The sequence below is a fragment of the Folsomia candida genome, unplaced genomic scaffold (genome assembly GCF_002217175.1).
Source record: "Folsomia candida strain VU population unplaced genomic scaffold, ASM221717v1 Fcan01_Sc006, whole genome shotgun sequence".
NCBI classification, from domain to species: domain Eukaryota; kingdom Metazoa; phylum Arthropoda; class Collembola; order Entomobryomorpha; family Isotomidae; genus Folsomia; species Folsomia candida.
In genome coordinates this window covers 4,045,235-4,065,313 of record NW_019091198.1, presented here as the reverse complement: position 1 = coordinate 4,065,313, position 20,079 = coordinate 4,045,235, and the positions used below count along the sequence as shown (strand labels likewise).

General features: G+C 41.2%; 1 protein-coding gene across 1 annotated transcript in view; it reads right to left on the bottom strand.

Moving 5' to 3' along the window:
- Window positions 1-4,288: 4,288 nt before the first annotated feature.
- The window catches only part of LOC118436025, a 29,008-nt gene continuing 13,217 nt past the window's right edge, over window positions 4,289-20,079 (bottom strand). Inside the window, exons 3-4 of the mRNA XM_035852857.1 lie at window positions 12,902-18,006; window positions 4,289-11,639 (exon numbers count right to left, since the gene is read on the bottom strand). Coding sequence (XP_035708750.1) covers window positions 11,370-11,639; window positions 12,902-17,899 — 5,268 coding nt within the window. The 5' untranslated portion in view covers window positions 17,900-18,006 and the 3' untranslated portion in view covers window positions 4,289-11,369. The remainder of the gene's footprint in view (window positions 11,640-12,901; window positions 18,007-20,079) is intronic.

The following is a 20,079-nucleotide window of genomic DNA, read 5'->3' as shown; positions in this document are numbered from 1 at the left end:
TCGTCTCGAAATATCCATATCTAAGGGTTCTCTTAAAGGGGTTGTTCTCTTAAAGAGTGGTAAGTATCTAGTAAAAGCCTGATTTTCGAACACAGCGTTTTGATCATTGATGCATAGGTGGTCATAATACATGTATACCTAAGTATATAACTAATTTCTAAAAGTCTACTAAAAATATATACCAATGTTCCAGAAATACTGACGTAAGAATCAATTTTTAACAGGAATAAGGTAAACATGCCAACATGAAATGATGACTTGTCTGGTCTTGACATTACCCAGGTTTCTGGGAAATGTATTCATGTAAATGAAAAATGTGTGAAATGCAATATCAACGGCTGCTCACACGAGAGCGTATGCATGAAAAGGGAGGGAAAGTGAGATTGGGCTTGGATTGTGTCACTTGCTTGAAAATTGAATTAAAGAAGAGTAAGTAGCCCATGAGGAGTGAAAGGAGAAAAAAATGAAGGAGTGTTCAGTTGAATAGTCACCTTTTGAATTAAGTCGGATAGTGTTGAATTGAAAATTCAGGAGGAATGTCCAACCAGTACTTATGGGGCTTAACCTGCTCAATAATGCATTATCCAGGAATTCATCTATCACGAACGGACGAATATCTCGACTTACCTTCTACGCTTTCTCTTCTTCTCCCCCTGTTTTGTCCACCCTACGATCCAAATACGTCCTATTTGTCAGGAGTACCACTGTCCACGGCAAGGGTTTGACTTGGGGTGGCAGCAGGTATTCAATATCATTTTGAGCTGTACACCTAATATTATTTGTTGTACTTGAATGTCTTTACACACATGTGAACATTTATTCGCTGATGTTGAAATTTAATTAAATTCGTCTCACCCAAGTAAATGAAAATCATAACGGAACTGATTGTAAGTCAGATAATTACAAAAACAATGACCAATAGAGAATCGGTAGCTCATTTAAAAAAGTTTTACATTTAAGCAGAATCTCAAATTTTAGATTTGTTGGTTGTACAAACACATTTCTGTAATCATAAAAGTGTCAATATGAAATGCGTAACTCGTCCGACACGAATCTAAGCAAAGGGCGAAAGCATACACATTATATTACGTATTATACAAAAGTTATAGCAATCTCAACATGGCAAGATCGTGTATTAAGGAGCTCATTGTTGGGTCTCCTACATACCATGCATTGTTCCTAATATTGCACAATTCATCAACCATGGTCATCATTTTCACAAAGCTATTTGGTCAAACACCGCAATTCCTTACAGACATGGCATCCTTCCATTGTCTCAGATTGAAGAATGATATATCACACAACAAAGTATATCGGAAACAATCGGTTTTAGACTTGAGCCATGATAGCACAAAAAACGGTCCTTAAGATTGTTCCTTTGGTTTACTTCAAGGTGTAGCATTATGTATAACCTGTCGTTCGCGAGCCGGGATGTACGAGGAGCGGATGCTTTGCTCTCGGTGGACAATGCACACATTTTGTTACTTTCTACATAGCACATACTTGCTGAAGAGCTCGGAATACTTTTTCCCAAAGTATAACATCCGATGACAGAAATGCCGTTATCTTTTGTGAATGTCCGTTTGAAAACTATTCTTTTATTCTCGATTATTCTTAGGGGCAGTTTAGTTGGCTGAGCTTCAGTTGGCGGAATCAGAGTTGTTAGAACAAGTTGGAACTTTTTCTTGTATCAAATTGAACGTCATTGACGCTGACAAATTTGATACCATTTTTCTCCCGTCTCTTCAAGTCTAGGGATCCTCGGCCGGACCCACTACGTGATACACAGAAACCAGCGACGATCGCTTCCACGTTGACCACCTCAAACTCAACAATTCTGGATTCGACATTCAAGATTCCTGAAATTCATTTTCTCCAGGAAGCACCCGACTAAAATAAATTAGAGAGAAATCCTGCTCTCCGTCTCCATCACTAATTATCCGCTGCTGATGTTGCTGCTTGCTCAGATTACTACTTTCCCCTCTAAAAACACATTACGGACGATACAATAGCAGTATTTTCCTGCAGACTAAAAACTTGCTTGTATTATACTTTTGTATTTAAATAAATAGGCACATGTACCATTGTTTAAGAGTATTGTTTGCAAAAAATAGCAACAATTAAGTCCATATCCAATATACATATAGGCAATAAACACGACTCCAGTAATATTCCAGTAATTGTCCTTCTAGTTGATACGAAACTATGTAAATCGCTCGATCTGTGTCTATTTATTGAACGGCTTTTATTAATTCAGTGAAATCGAATGCAGCACTAACTCTGCTGTTGTTAAATTGTTATTGCATTCACGACATTACAATATTGCTGGAAAGATAACTACTTGGAAGGAGGGATGGCTCCATAACCAACCACATAACCAATGGTATGGATAAACTTGGCAAATAATCCTAACGTTTTAAATCTACTAAACAAGATGAGAAAGCGTCGAGAGAAATGTAAAATTATGGTGTGGAGTTTCTCTCTTGTGGATTAAATTTAACTGCTTGGTGGCCACTGACTCCTCTTGGATTTCCTCAAATCGTCTGTGTCATTACATTGTCGTCCCATTTTACTAGTGAATCTACGTAAGTATGCACTATTCTGCGAATATGTATATTCTGCGTAGGAGGAGGAGGATCAATTCTAATATTTCCAAATTTATGGCCTCCCTCTCCTCAACCTTTCGGGTTGGATAGAACGAAATTTAAACAAATTTTAAAGGTCCATTTCCCTCCGTGGTAGGGCATACATTGTGTAATACAAGGTAGCCCAACTTTAATGCTGCGTCATTCCATCTGAATTTAGCACATGCATAAAATTTTAGTGGATTTTGACTCAACTTGATTAACTTGGCTGGTTCGAATTAGTGATTCACATCCTTCCATTCCATCCAAGGTCTGAATTGGACGAGTATTAATGTAATTAAATGGTGGCTTTTGGACGGGTTTATATGGCTCATGAACCGATTTAAATGCGAGGAGTCATTCCAACACGCTGTGGAAAGACGGAGTGAATTTGGAATTGAAAATTTGAAATTAGATTAAAGGTTGATTATGACATGTTTATGCGACAACGGATTCAATTATGTGGAAAGGCCAGGACACTTTGTCCGACGACGACGACATACACTTTCCATCTTTGCCTACTTTCCCCACCTTTCCAACATGTACGCAATCTTTCATCTTATAAATTTATAAATTGGACACTGAAGCGTAAATACATACAGCGCCAATCCTGCTGCAGTAATAATGATCAAAGAAGAAAATGGCGACTTTTTAAACGACTTTGTCCTCAATTTTGTGCACCATGCTGATGAAAATGGGAGCAAGTTATGGAAAACGGTATCGAAAGGTGCTTTGTCCCCACTCACAATTATAGCTCTGATCAATTAAGAATTAAGGATTATATACCTGGAACACTTTATCGTAAATAAATATCAGACGGAAATTGAAATAAAATGAGTTGTTTAGCTTTCTCTCCATCCTTCTGGGGTTCGATTTCTAGAGAAATTGAGTCGAGGCGGAGCCGTCCAAGGGCGAGCTGTAGGAAAATTGATGAGAAAAAGTTAAAATTTCTCGCATTCCGAATTCCCAATCACCAAATGCTCGTTTTTATGAAATAAGTTGGAACGCGGTTGGAATTTATTTATGACATTGCTTAACCTGCCAGAGTCCTCAATCTTTTCGATTGTCGCATCGTTATCAGTAGTCGCTTTCAAAGCTCAATAATACTTGTACTCACTTAGTAATTCAAACCCAAAAAAATTTTTGGTTTGTCATTGAGCTGTTGGTTGGTCGGTTGGTGTGTGGGTTGGCCAGAAGCAGTCGTCCATGTAGAAGGGAAACGAGGTAGGAATGATTATTTATATAAAGAAATGAACGCCAATGTTCGCCCGTACCTACCACCGATCCATAATTGCCTTAAATTAATTCACGCTACGAGCATCCACTTTCCCAGCTTTTTAATCCACTTCAATTTTTCAATAATTCATCCCTGTGACGTTTAATATTCCAATATTCCAATTAAATACGGCTCCATTTCGCTCCTCCATTATTCATATCTTTGCAGGATATATATGCACACGTATATACGCAGCTGGGCTCCATTTTTCCTGTAATTACGCACTTGCTTATGTATAAGGTGGAAAACAAACAAATTTATTTTGCTAACTGGATAAGTACATATAGATGCCGAGCAGCCCCGCATGATTCAATTATGCACATGGAGCATGACTTGTGAAAATATGAAATTAATAAATGCACGAATGAGTCAACAAGACGAGTGGAAATCCAGTTCTGATAAAATATCCAAATTTATCCTGTATTGTGTATTGACGTATCAACAATAATTTAACAGCAGTACTTGTAACAACTCCGAAACTGTTAAGTTTTTGTCTTCCCTTATACATTACAAATTAGTTTTGCAAATTAACTATCATACAAACAAGAATGTTTAGCTGGGTAGTGTACTCCATACAATAATAACGTAATACAATAATCATAATAATAAATACGAATATTTATACGACTCAATACTTAGACAAGACTGTTGGTTGTTTGTTGGACTAGTGTGTGTGTGGTGGTGATACAGAATATTATGGTAGGAATAATTAAGTAGAATTAGTATAATTTATAAACACATACATAAATTTCCTCTCTCTCTTGCAGTGATTAACAACAACAGATAACAATAATTATTAAAATTAGACAATTTAATGTTAAATACCGTTCAATTAAATTTATACGTCTAAATTAAACTACTACTCAACTTAAACATAGAACTTAATAGATTAACATGTTAAAAAGAACGTGATGATTTGACAATATTATGTAATCAGTTAAATGTAAATCCATCATAAATATACAATAAAATGGAAATTATACGTACAATAGTTTTTACCAAAACGCAAAATCACTGCATTATGTTCTCCAATTGCGACATAACCAATTTTTGGCATACACATGATGATGAAAGTTACCAAATCGAAATGAAATGAGAATTGCATCGCAGCAGAAATCACAACATAATTACGTATGTTCGGAATCGATGAATGGCTACGAAACCGATTTGGTCGAATGTCATGAAAGTAGGAGACCGATGTCAAAATGGAAATTGCAACATCCGAATTTAAATAAAAACCCTTACTCGACGAGGTAATACAGAACAACGAGCTTTTCGCTCCCACGGGTCCCATACTCCAATCAAACTTGCATTTAGCAATTTTGTCGTTGTTTCTAGTTTTACTATGAAATCAATCTTCTGAATTGCTGGTCATTTCGTACTCTTTCTTCCATCGACTGGAGTCATACGTACGTATGTAAGTAGTAGTTTGGTTTGTACGGGAGCGTTGTCACGCGTGATACCCTGCGATTTAATTCTCATCCCATTGATTCGATTTTCATGTGGAAGGGAAACCGCTGTAATACTAATAATGTATGTATGCATATAGTCCGAGGGAATGTTTCGTCAAGTCGAGAGTGAAATGAGAGAAAATGAGGTAAGCAAGAGCATAATAACAATAAATAATCGGAGAGAGTGAGTGAGTACATTCAATCCAACATTATTTATTTCAACGTGATCCAGCCTTACTTACAAAGTGCTTACCCTATACGCTTACCCCTATTTGTACCTGACTCCTGATAAGGTAATCGTTTAAGGCATTTCATTTGATTTGATATTCTAGACTAGAACTACGACTAACAGGCAGACTCTGTCATGTTACTTTCCTAGATTGCATTTAGTTTGGTACACTCAACAACTCAACCAAGAAGATTCAATTAAATTGCACAACAACTCAACAACAACAGCAGTTTTGGGAAACAATTACGACCAACCAACGTTCGTACAATCAGTCTAAAATGCTACGCGATGAAATACACTCTCGCTCTCTCATGGCTTCACACAACAAGGACAACGTTTTCTTATTATCTCACAACAAGCACCCCTTTGATACGACAACAATTCGAGTTGCAAAATAATGGAAATTGCAATAAGTGATGGAGAACAGCTCAATCAGTCACCCACCCACAGACAGACAGTAAATAGCAGCAGCAGCGGTAGAAATATGGATGGTCGGGGTAGCAGTTTCAAAAATTTCTATTAGCGGAAAGAGTGACATTCTTGGAAGTGAATTTCACAAAACACGACAGGGACGCATGTACTTCTGCTAATACGGGTAGTTATTATCCGTATTATTAAAATGCTTTGAATCGAATAAGCCAACAACTAATTTTGTTCCCACAGGACAAGAAGAAGGGGATTGCAACATTGGCTATTATGAAACCCGGCATTAACCATGCTTCATATTAAATGAAGCCATTTATGTTTCACAAAACTCAACATTTTCCACTTAATACTTTCGTGACTCGGGCCTTTCCCTCTTCCTGCAGGGTTTACGAAATTGACTGTAATCATTTATTTGTGGAAAGGTATTGGAAATAAAATGAGTAAATTTTCAGAAATGATGATGAATTGAGTTGGTTGAGTTAATTGATTGATTTACTGACGGTGGGTGGGTGGGTGAGTCAAATTATGATCTAATGACGGGATTCAACTCCGAATTCTTCCCTTCTACCAATGTTTCCTTCTTTTCCTTCCGGATTTTAATCAATAATACTCGTTGTACAACTAATTCTAATGCAAACTTATTTCCTCGCTGCTCCGCAACTTTCATCATAACGAGTGATTGCAACATCATGTTCATTTTGTGTAATTATTGGAATTTTCCTGGTTGGAACTTTCACGTCTGTAATTATCCACCTCCTCTCCTGGATGTGAACTACATGGTCATAATCATTCCCAGACTAACCAATCGTTGTGAATCAGGGTGCTCATGTTGTGAGAAAAAGGAAAGTTGTTATACATAAAATGACCGATTAGACGACCGTCGTGGTACGCAATATTTACCCTCAAAAATTGAATAAAAAATTAACAGAAATATTTTCACGAGGATTGTTTTGCTCCGCTTGGATTGTTTTTTTTTTTAATATATCGAATGTGTATATTTAGTGCGATGGTACATTAACAGCTTCATTCCTCCTCTCGAAAAGGAGAAAGAATGCATTTTTTCTCCAAAAAGTGGAATGGGGACAATAAGATTCTAGGCAATACTGTGATTAAAGTTCCCTTAAATACGTTTCCTAGTCTGAGGTAGATTCGTGAAGTCGTTTTCAGTAATACTTGGCAAAATGTGAAAAGTCAGTTCCATCCACTACGCGATTTTCTAACCTAACCTAGAGATTTTTATGTACTAATAATAATTGCTTGCATAGATTATCAGTTCTTTGCTTTCCATGAGGCAACCACCAACTAGCTTTCATATGTATTGTACAAAGCTAGGCCCAGAAAAGGTCAAAGTGAAGAGAGAGAGAAAGAGAGACTAGAGAGAGGGAAAGATAACGAGAGAGTGAGTGAGAGAATGAGGATTCTTGCAAAAAGTGTATTTTTTCTTCTTCACAAGGCAAAATTCATCAAGTTTATCTAAATTCAGTTTCAAAGTATAAAACGGAGAGAAAAACTGGGGGACATTTTGCACAGAAAAACAAATATTTCATTCAGAACGAGACTGTAGAACAGTGGGCATTTTTGGTTTGGGGCAGGGCGAGACTTTCCAAATCAGATTTTGTAGGTTGAGATTTAATGGAAGGAAGGAAATAATGAATGACTCCTTCAATTTAATGGAAGGAAGAGAGAAAGTGAAACGGAGACAAAGATCAATCTTAAAAAAATCCAAGGGAGAAATTAAGCCGGAACAGGCAGCGATGCGATGCGATGGACGGAAAGACAATCAATCAAGAGGAGGAAGGGACATTGCATTCACTTTCTACCTTTAAGACGAAAAAAGAGGAAAAAATGGGATTAAAAATAAAATAATTAGTTGCAACCAGACAAGATGAAGGAGTAGGTCGGCCACACCGAGCCCAAGCAGCCAGCGCAGCCAGCAACGTATTATTGGCTTTCAATTAAAAGGGTCTGGCCAGTGATTGGCAGTTTAATTGGAAAAGGTGAAAGTGAACTGGCTCCTACAGGATAAAAACCAAACATCTTTGCACTCTGTATTTATTATATATGTTTCTGGGGGAAATGTCATTTTTCTCCTCATCCTCCTCCTCCTCCTTCATTGCCTTTTATTCTCTTCACGGAGCAAAACAATCCAATCCTCGGTAATAAAAGCCTTCTGCTGCTGTTTTTTTTTACTTACTTTTAATGAAGGGGAAAAGAAAACTAACGACACGTGTGTTCGACGAGTTATTTTATAAGGTAAATTTCGACAACATTTATTAACATTAACGACTCAATAATTCTTTGTGTTTGTGTTTAAAGGCCCCAACTGCGAACCATAGTGTAGTAGTGTGCATTTTACAAGACAAGTTAAGCACTCACAGAATTTAATGACACCTCATCATCTTTTGCTAGTGACTGGCTTAATGTGGTACTTGACTTATTCATCCTTACTTTCTAAAACCTAAATACTATGACATTTACTAAGCTACTGATTTGTTTCCTGCTCACAACTACGTTTTTTGCTCATCTTTAGCTGCTGCGCATATGTAACTAATCATGTTAAATCTTAACCAAGTGAATAAGTAGCGTGTAGTGTGGTACAGACTACTCGAATAATTTAAGTTGACGGAAAACTTTTGCGGTAATTGTTAACGCATCCACCCTTTAGGAACTTTCGTCTTGCATGATTCAAGTTAACTCAAGTGCACATATTGACAACACAAAACTAGAATTGTAGATTTCGGGCCAAGGGATTTTTCTCAGAGTGGATTCAGAGACTGACAAAAGTAGGTTTTTTGCGTGTGGTGGACGGAAGCCGGGTTGCCGTATCATTTGTAATTTGTAATGTATTAAAGCACCTGGTCACAACCCGTGCTTTCTCCGCTGCCACAAAATACGGTAGCTTTGAGAGTCTCTAGTTTCTCCGATCTTTTTTCAGGGGGTACGGAAAATAACAAGAGCTACATAATCTGCATATAGCTTACTGGTGGTGGTGGTTGTGGTGGTGGCTTTACAATAAATACAACATGGACCAAATTGAAATTTTAAGCAGTGACCAGAATGTTTCTTTTTTGACTGATTTTCTTCTCGGAAACTTTTACTTGTTTCTTGTTGTTAGTAGAACAATTCCAGTCTGTGATACAATTTACCGTAATTTATAATACTGACTTGCAGAGGATGCATAAAAGGTCAACCCTAAATAACTATAGTATGCTTCTTACCCTTCTATTTTGTTTATACGGCTACTCAACATTTATATAGCACTTTTTGGTGTGTTTCTCTCTTGTCTCCGCCTTCACAAATAGTGCTCCTCATGTACTAATTAAAGTATGTTATGGAGAATAGTTATGGCATAATTTATAATTTTAAGCATGTACTGGAACCACCCTGAATAACGTTATGAATTTCCCTGGTGTTTTGGTTACTTTTTTACCACATATTCACATACACATATCTACTACTTGTATCCCACTGTCTAAGTAAATACATAGAATTGTTGTAGTAATTGTCTCCCTCTCTCAATTATTCACCTTTTTCTCGGTGACGTGTATCTCAAAAAAGTTAATACATTTGACGACTTTTTGTTATCATCTTATATCTTTGTTGAAGTAGATATCTTCATTTACATATTATTTCCTTATCAATACAATGTAAAAGTAATAGCAACTATTTCTCCCTGCTTTCTCTTTTTGCCCAACTGGTAATTGTAGTATATTTTTAGTTGTAGTTGTCCTCGTCATAATACGCCTGCAATATTCCTCATTCTGTGTTTGCCACTTTCACCTCAGTAGAAGAAGTAGTGTGCATTATCTTATGTATTTCCAGTGCAGTATGTATGTATGTACCTCTTACGTAACTTCATCCACGACTATTATGGTAAATTACGTGTGCTGTAGTAGCAAGAACAGTGGCAGCAGTATCGTAAATAGTAAATAGTGCCGCCACGAAAAGTGTGTATTACAATATTGTAAGTATGCATGTATTGTTACATATAAGATTAGTTACAATTAATGATTAGAGTTCCTTCGCCGTTGGAACGTGTGAGTAAAACTAAGTCGTCGTGTCATCGTTGGATTTCACTTATAAAAGTTAAAAGTTAAGACAGATCACTGCTAATCTCTCAAAGGCGTGCTCTCATCACAGAAATTCATTATGCAAAAGCATAATTCATTAAATTGGTTCGGATGTTGCTGTTACTTTACATATGGAAGAAAAAAGCCGGGTTGCTATATCATTTGTAATGTATTAAAGCACCTGGTCACAGCCCAAACTTTCTCCTTTGCATATCCGCCGATGCAACAACCAAACTCAAATTCAGGAACTTCCGTCTTGCATGATTCAAGTTAAGTTGTAGTTTGGAACAGAGCGAACACGCCAGTTGATTTTCCCAGTGCATTCCCGGTGTCTAAGAAATAGTTTCTACTCCTTTTTTTATCTCCTCTCCTCATTATCATCTTCGTCATCATATTTTCCCATTTTTAATTAAATAACAACTATATTAACAACTGGTTCCACTCTTCATCAAAATTCATACATATACTCCACAAAATTTCAGTTAACCAATCAGTTTTCCTATCATCTACATACATAAGTTACATCATACCCGCACAACAACAACAACAACAATACTCTTATAAAATAATGTGACCTTTACACTACTACATTATGAAACAACGACCACCTCAATGGTTCTCTCTCCTGCTCGTCACTTTTTTTTCTCCATGCATTCTTATAAACTGAATAAATCCTACGTTTCTTGGGTATATTTACAACTTGCATCACTACAAATCCATACATTCTTCTACTTGGTTTCTCCTCACCCTGGCAAATTCGGGTTGTAATAGGTCAATTGTGGCAAGACCTTGGATTTTGGATTCCCTTGAAAACAATTTAGTTTGTTCCAGGTTTACATATATTCTAAAGTAAAATTCTCCTCGTGTGCCACGACAAATACTATGTTTTTTCCTTGTCATTGGTGTAGTGCTTGTTTTTTTCGTATAGACATATTTATTTATAAGCTACCTCTACGAAGGAAGTAAGGTATAGGTTTCAGCTATTAGTTTTCTAATTTAAATCCTATTTACGTAGTTTTTTTATAATTAAAAACAAGTATTTTCTCAAAGACATGTAGTCTTGTTTCAAAAAATTGAATCAAGAAGTAAGGTTTCTGGTTGCATATTTCGGTTGGTGAATGTACTTGTACATTACGGAACTTGGTAACAATAATGCTGTACTGATTGACTGATAAATTCTTGTTTGGCAAAATATGCACAGCAAAATTTTATTATTATTACGACGACGATGAGATGAAGATGATGTCGTCGTGTGGATCCTCTTCGCAAAATATTTTCTTCCGTGAGAGGTTTTTATTGTTGTTTATTCGATGCTGAGTCTTGCGTATTTGGGTCGGAGGGGGATGTCGTGGGTGTGAGGGAAAATGAGACACGGATTGATTGACTGACCTTTTCGCGAACGGGGAGATACACCACGGAAGGGACAAACTGGTTGGAGTTCTCTTCCTCCGAGGAGGTGAGAAGGAAGCCTTGCATCAGGAATTGGCCATCTTCCTGCGCCACGCCGTGACCTTCTGGCAACTCGTCGCAGGGACCCGTTCCCCTGGAAGTCGTGTGAGGCCCCTGGCAAACACAACTCAATTATTACAAGTTTTCATACAGCTGCCATTCTCCTTTCCAAATACACATAGATACGTAATCCTAATGTGCAAATATTATTCCACGTAGTCTGTTGCATGTAACACTTTAACATGTATCTAGCCCAACTAGTTTATAGGGTTGGATGACCTTTTCAAAATATGGTGTGCTAGACGGAACAGACAGTCCAAGTAGTAGTCGAACCTCAAGATAATTACGTAGTCTGCATAATGTACTCTAAATCTTTGTGCAGGTGTGTCTGGATTAATTGATGTTTCTTAGCTCATCATAATGGATATCGTTCGAGTTTTATATAGAAATACAATACTCGCGATATATTTAATGCGCCATCCCGTACCCATTGTACTTTATATTTAGACATAGCTGTCAGCCCTTGTGAGTGCTTTGCTACAATGAACATTGCAATCGTGAAACGTTATGGATTTGAAAGTTGTGAAAGGCTCAGCTGTTTGGCGTGGTGGACGGAAATGCGAGTCGAAAAATATAATAACGATGCCTTTGGATGACCTTCGTCGTCCTTCCTTCCGCTTCACTTTTGGATGAGGGGAAGGAGAAGGAGGAGGAGATGGATAAGTAGGAAAAGGATAAGGAGAGGGGAATAAGAGGAATAAGAGGAAGAGGAAAATGTGAGGAGGACAAGTATGTGATGCAATCCAGCATTCATGAAGCTAGACTAGACTAAGGCGTCTCCCGGGTGTTGTTCACGCGGGTAGTGGTCTTACTTTACATTTTAATGGGTAACTCTATATTGTCCAATTAGCAAGATAAATAGAGTGTTAAAATATTTTATGGGCCGGATGGAGCAACCAAACAACCGCAGAGATACTTTCTCTCCCTGACTCAGACACTTTCGCCTTTCTCCTCTGGTCCTTTAATGGACCACCACCACCACCTTTGATAGGATTGGTGAGATCCTTTTCCACATCCTATTTGGACTCTTCTGCTGACTATTTGTTGCCAGGAATAAAAAAAAAGAAAACTATTTTCATTGTAATGATATGCAACTTTCCTTTTATGCAGGCTACTCAAGGCGTGTATGGATCCAATTTCTTGAAAAATGATGTGCCTACCAACAAATGATGGAATTATAATGACGTGAAAGTGGCATGTATCAGAATGCATATGGATTATGTTGGTTTGTATATATGCATCATTATCCCTGAGCAAAAGTTATTGTAAAATTCACCCAAATTTTAAATTTTAAATAAAACTGGAAAAATACTTACGCGCAAAGTGGGCCTAAAAGCCGGGTGTTGTAGTTTATTGTGAACAACTAGCATTTGATAGTTAACCGAGGTGAATTTGCATTTTCGGCATCTGAAAGTTTTCTTTAATCTTCTGGACTCTCGCTGCTGCCTCCCCACACCTCCATGAACTTTATGGACGTGAGCCAAAGCCAACTCCCTGCTTGCGAAGTGAGACTGACAGTAGGAACATCGGAAACGAAGAATTTTCTCCCGTTTTCTTGGCCTAAGGTCAGATCCCAGCAGCTCAACATCTGTCGTTTCGTCGTGGGCTCGCTTTTTCCTTGCTTCAGTTGTAAGATCTGCGGGTGGTTCGTTACTCCTATCGTCTTCTTCTTCTCGGCCCTCTTCTCCTTCCTCCTCGTTGGCACCCCTGATGTGTGCTGGACCATCGGCTGCCGTCGTGCTTGGTGTCGCATTCTTAAGTGCCCAATATAAATTATCCCCCGCGCTCCCGTTGAGTAATGGAAGAGAAAGCAATGCCCTCGGGTCGGTCGGGTCACCCCCACCAGATGAGCGGAGGAAGCCCAGGCGCCCTGCAGAATTGACACTGTTCGTCAGGTTGGCAGATGACGTTGGGGTGAAGAAAGGTGCGAGGACACCTGACATTTGATGACCAATGAGGTGTTGTTGGAAGGCATCGGGTTGTTCAAACGTGTGAAAACACATGGGACACTGAAATGCGGCTTGTCGCTCATTTCCATTTCCACTCCCACCTCCACCAGATCCATGCTGACCACTACCCGCCCCCAATCCTGTATGCGTCCTTTCATGCGCGTAGAGATAGACGAGAATGGAGGTGGTGAAAGGACAGTAGGCACACCTGTAGATTTTCGTGTTGCCCGCATCCATCTTTTGAAAAAGCATGGTCAAAGGGTCCAATAACATACCAGACTGTGGATCTTGAAGTCCAGAATTCATCATGGCTGCGTCTGATAGTGCTTGTCTGTTGGCAAGTTGACTGTGATGCTCCTTGATCAAATGAGACTTCATGGTTTCCACGTCCCCAGTGGAGAAAGTGCAAAATGCGCATTTATTCCCGTCCAGCCGATCTCTTCCCAATTTGCTACTATTATGCGACGAACCCCCACCACTCTTTGACGTTGAGAGGGAGGAGGACGAGGTGTGCGGATAACTTCCTCCTCCACCACCCCCACCTTGTTTGTTGTTTGAAGATGACGAGCTGACGGATGATGACGTCTTCTGGCTTCGTCTTAGACTCCGCTCAATGCTTTTCCACCTCTCACGACCTTCTTCCCCGTGATCTTGTTGTAAATGGGTTTTGAGCCACTTTGGACTCCGGAACCTCCTCCCGCAAAAGGGACAAACTTCAGAGTAGTGGCAAAAGTAGCGATTGGAAAGGTCGCCTGCTTCCTTGGGAAATAGTGGGAGGAGAGAATTGCTGTCGGGCTGGTTGCCCCCCTCAGATAAGGAAGGAGACGTGTTTGCCGAATTAGTGGAGAGATTGAGTCCTGTCAAAGAACCTGAACCGCCGCCAGAGTTGCTTAGAAGTTGGGGAAAGTTGGCAGCGGCTGAGGTTTGCAAACTGGCCAAGGGCCCAGGTCCTGGGGTGGATGGATTGGGAGGTGACGGCCCCTCATCCACAATCCCGTGCGTATTTTGCTTGTGTACTTTCAGGAAATATTTGGAACACAGCTCTTTGTTGCAAATGTCACAAGTGACGCCACCCAACCCTGTACTGCTTTCAATGCTGATTCCATGCATTTTTAGCATGTGGGTGCGCATGAAGTATTTATTGCACAGTTCTTTGTGACAAATAGTACAGTAACTTCGGCTGAGGGAAGGACTTGGTCTCTTTGGCCCGTCCTTATTTAGCGCATTGTTATTATTGTTGTTATTCACGCTGCTGTTGTTGCTGCTTCCTTTGGGGCAATTTGGTGTCAAAAATGTAGAAGTGCCACCCCCACCGAGACTTCCAAGCGCGGAAGAATCCCCACTTCCAAATGCTTCTGGGTTGAGGAGGCGCTCTTTTAAGGTCTCTGGAGAGATGGTAATCATCCCACCGGTGGATTCAGACTTCTTGTTCCCACCACCTCCACTCATGTCAAAGGATTCGGTTTTTATGCGAATATTTCCTCCACCACCATCCGTCGGAGTTCCACTCCGCTCCCCGGAAGAATTTATGAGGGTGTTGAGAGGAGACTCGCTTTTAATCACATACGACTCCGTTCCTCCATTGTTTGCAGAGTGAAAGTGTTGAATGTGTTGTTGGAGAAAGTAGGTGGAGTAGAATTCCTTGTTGCAAATTCCACAATGGGTTCCACCCCCACTGCTGCCTGACTGCCCCATCCCCCCGAGTGACGGGGGGAGTGAGAGATGAGTGCCTAGCGAACCTACAGACCCATCAAGAGGAGGACTCCATGCAACCGCAGAAGAAACCCGATTCAGTTCCATTATCATTGTTTGGAGCCGTCGCAAGTCGTCAGAGTCAGAAGTGGCATCTCCTCTCGCCTCGATTTCTGCAATGGACGATTTTGATTTTTTATCCTCTTTGCTCTTTGAAGCCCTGTGGTCCAGTTTCATATTATTGTCATCTGCTCCGGCTGTTGCTGCTGTTGGAGAAGACGGAGAGTTGGACTCGTCATGTTCAGAGTGAAATTCTTGTTCGTCTTGGTCAACTTCATCTGCTTCGTCTCCCTCCTCAGCGTTTGTTATATCACCTCCGCGTCTCCCTCCTCCTCGTCGTTTAGAAGAGTGATGGGATTCTTGATTCACGGCAAAAACTGCTCTCGCGTACTTGTCGGCTTCTGATTCTTCTTGGTCGTCGTTTCCTCCTCCTCCGTAATGATGGGATGAGTCAGGGTGAAAGTATGATTTGTGCATGCGAAGAAGGTACACCGTTTGGAAGGATCGGTTGCACAAAGTGCACTCAAAATCACCCTCCACACCCACAGCGGCATTTCCATTGTTATTCAGAGTCAGTGGAGTATCAGCACCACCAACGCCGCCGCCACCACCACCACCACCACTCTGGTCATCAAACAGGGCAGGGAAAGGGAAAAGAAATGGTGGGAATGTGGATGGAACGAGGAGTCGATGCTTTTTGATGAGATGGTTAATGAGGTGTTGTTTTGAGGAAAAGTCACGGAGGCAGAATTGGCAACTGTTGTCCCCTATGTTGGAGGAGGAAGCGTTATTGATGGACATTCTGTACGAGCAATTTTCATCCGCGGAATTTTCTCCCAAATTATCCGGACTTTTCTGGTCGTCTCTTGTTTCCTCCTCGGCGGAAAGTTCTCCTTCTTCTCGTCCTCCCAAGTCTCCAAAACCTCCACCACCACCCCCCACACGGTTGGCTTCCTCCACATGCTTGGCTACAATCTCGAGACCCAGACTTTCCAACCCCAACTCCCGAAGGGACAGACTTTTGTTGTCACCACCAGCACCCCCATTGGAGAAGGGTCGACTGCTGCTCTTGCCATGGTTGCTGGAACTACTGCTCCGCCCACTCCCGGTGGATGAATGACTGTCGACAGGAATTCCATGGATTTTGGCCTTGTGTCGTTTGAGAAAGTACTTGTTGCAGAACTCCTTTTGGCAGAGTTCGCAGAATGATTCACGTTGCTGAGAGCCATTGCTATTTCCGGCCCCTTTCTCTAGAGTGAATGGAGCCAACGAGAAGGGGATTTCCGATGAGATGCCTCCAGCAGTCGTCCCTTTGACTAAACTATTGGAACTTGGCCCAGAACTGGAGGAGACGGTGGTATTGCCAGCAGCAGCTCCTAGCAGGTTTGCTCCCATTACTACTCCTCCTCCTCCGCCTGGTTGTTGGCCGTGTCCAGCGAGGAGAAGGGCAGTGGAAGAATTTGCAGAACTGGTGCTGATCGTGTTGGCTGCTGCTGATGAAAGGATGGCAGCCCCAGTGAGGAATGAGGTGTTGGACGACGAGTTGGCCACAATTACTTGTCCCATCCCTAAACTTGGAGACATTTCTGTGTACACGCCGTGCTTGTTGGCTTTGTGTGTCTTGAGAAAATACTTGTTGCAAAATTCCTTGTTGCAAAGGTCACAGTAGGCCTCTGGGTTGAAAATCCGGTGTGGGGGCATGTTTTGCAGGGAGGCAGACACGTTCCCCACCATGAGCCCACTATTGGAACCGGCAGATGAGGAGGACGTGGGTGTGCCAGCAGGACCAGGGTTCTGTTGCTGTTGGTGGTGCTGCTGTTGTTGTTGGGCGAATAGGTTGAGGTTTGCGGAGAAGAGGGAGCTGAAGGAGGATGGTGCACCGAGGGGGAACAGTCCCGGGGAGAAAGACACGGGGAGAGAGGGCGAGCCGGTGGTGCTCATCCGATGTGGGGAGTCTTTGGTCCCTTGTCCCGCAAGAAGAAGTTCAGTCTTGTCATTTTCACTGAAGGAGTTGAGACGTGGAGAGTTGTTTGACATGGTGAAGGAACTTTTGGCCTCATCTTCTGACGAAGAAGAGGTCTGATCGTTGCGACCGGAGAGATTAAGAGGCACGTGGGACCTGGGCCCTTTGCTAATTCCTTCGCTCCTCTGACGGCCCTCCTCCTCCTCAACCTCCTCCCCTCCTCCTCCGTGTTGCTGCAATGGGTCGCTGCCACCAGGAACCCCACCTGTCTCGTCAGAGGGGTCAACTGGGATGCGGACGGGACGAGACTGCTTTCTCCTCTTCTTGGAGGACGCTTCCGACAAGTCCATGAAATAGGCTGCGTTGTTGTGGGCTGTGGTAGAATTGTTGTTTGTGGGAATTGAAGGGTCATCAAATCCCAGGTCTGTATTGGGGGGAGCAGTGTTTGGACAGTCAACCCCTTCTCCAGGTCCGCCACTGCCGCCACCTTTTCCTCTTTGGAGCTGAATTTGTTCTTCATGCCCACTTTCAAAACTAGAGTTGGAGTCTACTCGACAAGTTTCTTCTGGGGGAGGATTGTCCGTATGAATTAAAGTTGGTGTAGCATGGAGCCCGCCTGTTGGCCCGTTTAGTGTTGCTGTTGTTGCCATTGCCACTTTAACACACCGGCATTAACTGCGGGGACCCCCTTTGACCTTTGACCAGGTCAGTGTGGGTCTCGATACTGTGGGTCTCGATACTCGATCAAAAAGTAGTCCTGAAAATAACACAAAAACATATTTCTTTCTCCAGCAAACATCCACATTTACACTCTTTCATAAGGCATCATGCAATAATGTATGCTTTCCTTAATGCATATTTTTTAGGTGGTATCGAGTCTCGGCTTAAATTTGCTTTCTCAGTTCGTCATCCGCATCAGAAAAACAAACAAAACATTGCAGCATTTCATTATTGGGTGAAGCGCACCCAGCCCAACTACCCAACCAGCGAAGGAAGAAAGAACCAAATATGATGGGTGGTGGATGTGAATGATTCATTGAACCTGACGATAAGCACATATACGTACGAACGTAGGTACCCATCTGTTAGACAGATAAGCAGTTTGATCTTTTGACTTTCTCCACCAAGAAGGCGGCGTGCAAGTTGGTAGGTTGGTTGGGGAACATTTGTCGATTTACATGGAAGCAGTAAAGATAAAGATAAGCATTTAGTGCGAGTTGTTATGGGTTTTTATGTTTTTATCCTTCCCCATCCATGATTGATAAGATATGAGTTTACAGTCTTCACTCTTTTCAGTTTAGAGACAGACACACACACACGAGACGAGTGAGAGTGAGGAGGAAAGCACGAGATTCAAGAAGAGTGGTGGATGTATGTATGTAGTTGGTTTGTTGGTTGGAAGTAGTTGGGATTGGATTAAAGGAGGACGACAGCCAGAATTGGATTACTCACTTGGTCTCCACCATCACCACCACCACCGCCAGCAGAACTGAGATGGATCGGATTTCGGAGCCAGTGGCAGTTTACTTGATAGTGGCTGACTTTCTCTACTCGATGGATGAAAGTTTTACAACATCACAACTGAACATTCAACACTGAACATACAAACTACTACAAACATATTGATCCATCTTCGCACAGCTCTAGGACGACTAAGTCGGCAGGCTGTTCATGACTCCAGTCATCCGTCTACTTCTTCTTCTCCAACCATCAACCCCTCGCCCGATCCCAAGCACAAAAATCTCGTAATAAAACATTCTGAATATTTAATTACAAATCCCTTGATTTTAATCTTTCTTTTACGTTGATGGCTGCTTTCGAGCTCTCGATAAACGTGTAATAAGGCATTTAAATTTTTATAGTTTATTCATGAATCCGAGAGGAGAGAGAGAGTGAGAGAGAGAGAGAAAAAAGGGAGAGAAAGTGCACACAATACAATTACTTACTAGTCGCTACCTATGTAGCGACTATGTTCTGCCAATACGCCGTAATGTGGCACTTGTCTCTTGTTCTTTATTTTGCTTTCCACTTTGAACAAAATACGTGTTTTCCCCAGACTCGAACAAGACTTTCTTTCTTTCCTGTTTTGTTTGATTCTTGGCTTCTGGTTTCCCTTCAACGAGACTGGTCGTCGTGGTCGTGGTCGTGAGTGGAGTATGAACCTCCTTTCGACCACGACCACAACGACGACGAAATGTCGAGCTAATTGAACTTTGTCGTATACATAGTTGTGGTGGTGGTGGTGGTGGCGGTGGTGCAAGTCGTGGTGGGTCGAACATAGTAAAAATCTTGAGTAATATTGTCATGCCACAAATTATTTCAAAAACACTCAATTCCAGACTCCATTTGCCACTTTAATAAATTAACCGGCTTTAATTTCCTCCAAATTGCAGGAGCCCGGCCTATTTATTCAGTGATGCCTACTGCCAACTATTACTCTTGTTATACCTTCCTGAGGATAATTTATGGCTGTGGCTTGATTCATAGATAATAGAAGAGAAGAAAGAAAGGACACGTAGTTGTAGCTCTCTCAATCTCATAGAAGAACATACTCTCTCGCTCACCCAGTACAATCCCCTTTTACATTGTACTCCATAATTTATGACTAACCCATTTAATTGCAACGAGTTTGATGCTCTGCTCTTTCCAACCTGAGCAGCAACTCCCTACCACCACATTTTATGCAAGTTTGAATATTTATTACAAAAAATTGCTGAACCTCCTTCCTCTCGTTTGATCTCTATCCAGCTGCCGAGCACAAACTTATTTTCATTCGATTTCATCCATTCTAATTTTACTTATTTTCCTTCAATTCTCATGCACCAGCGGA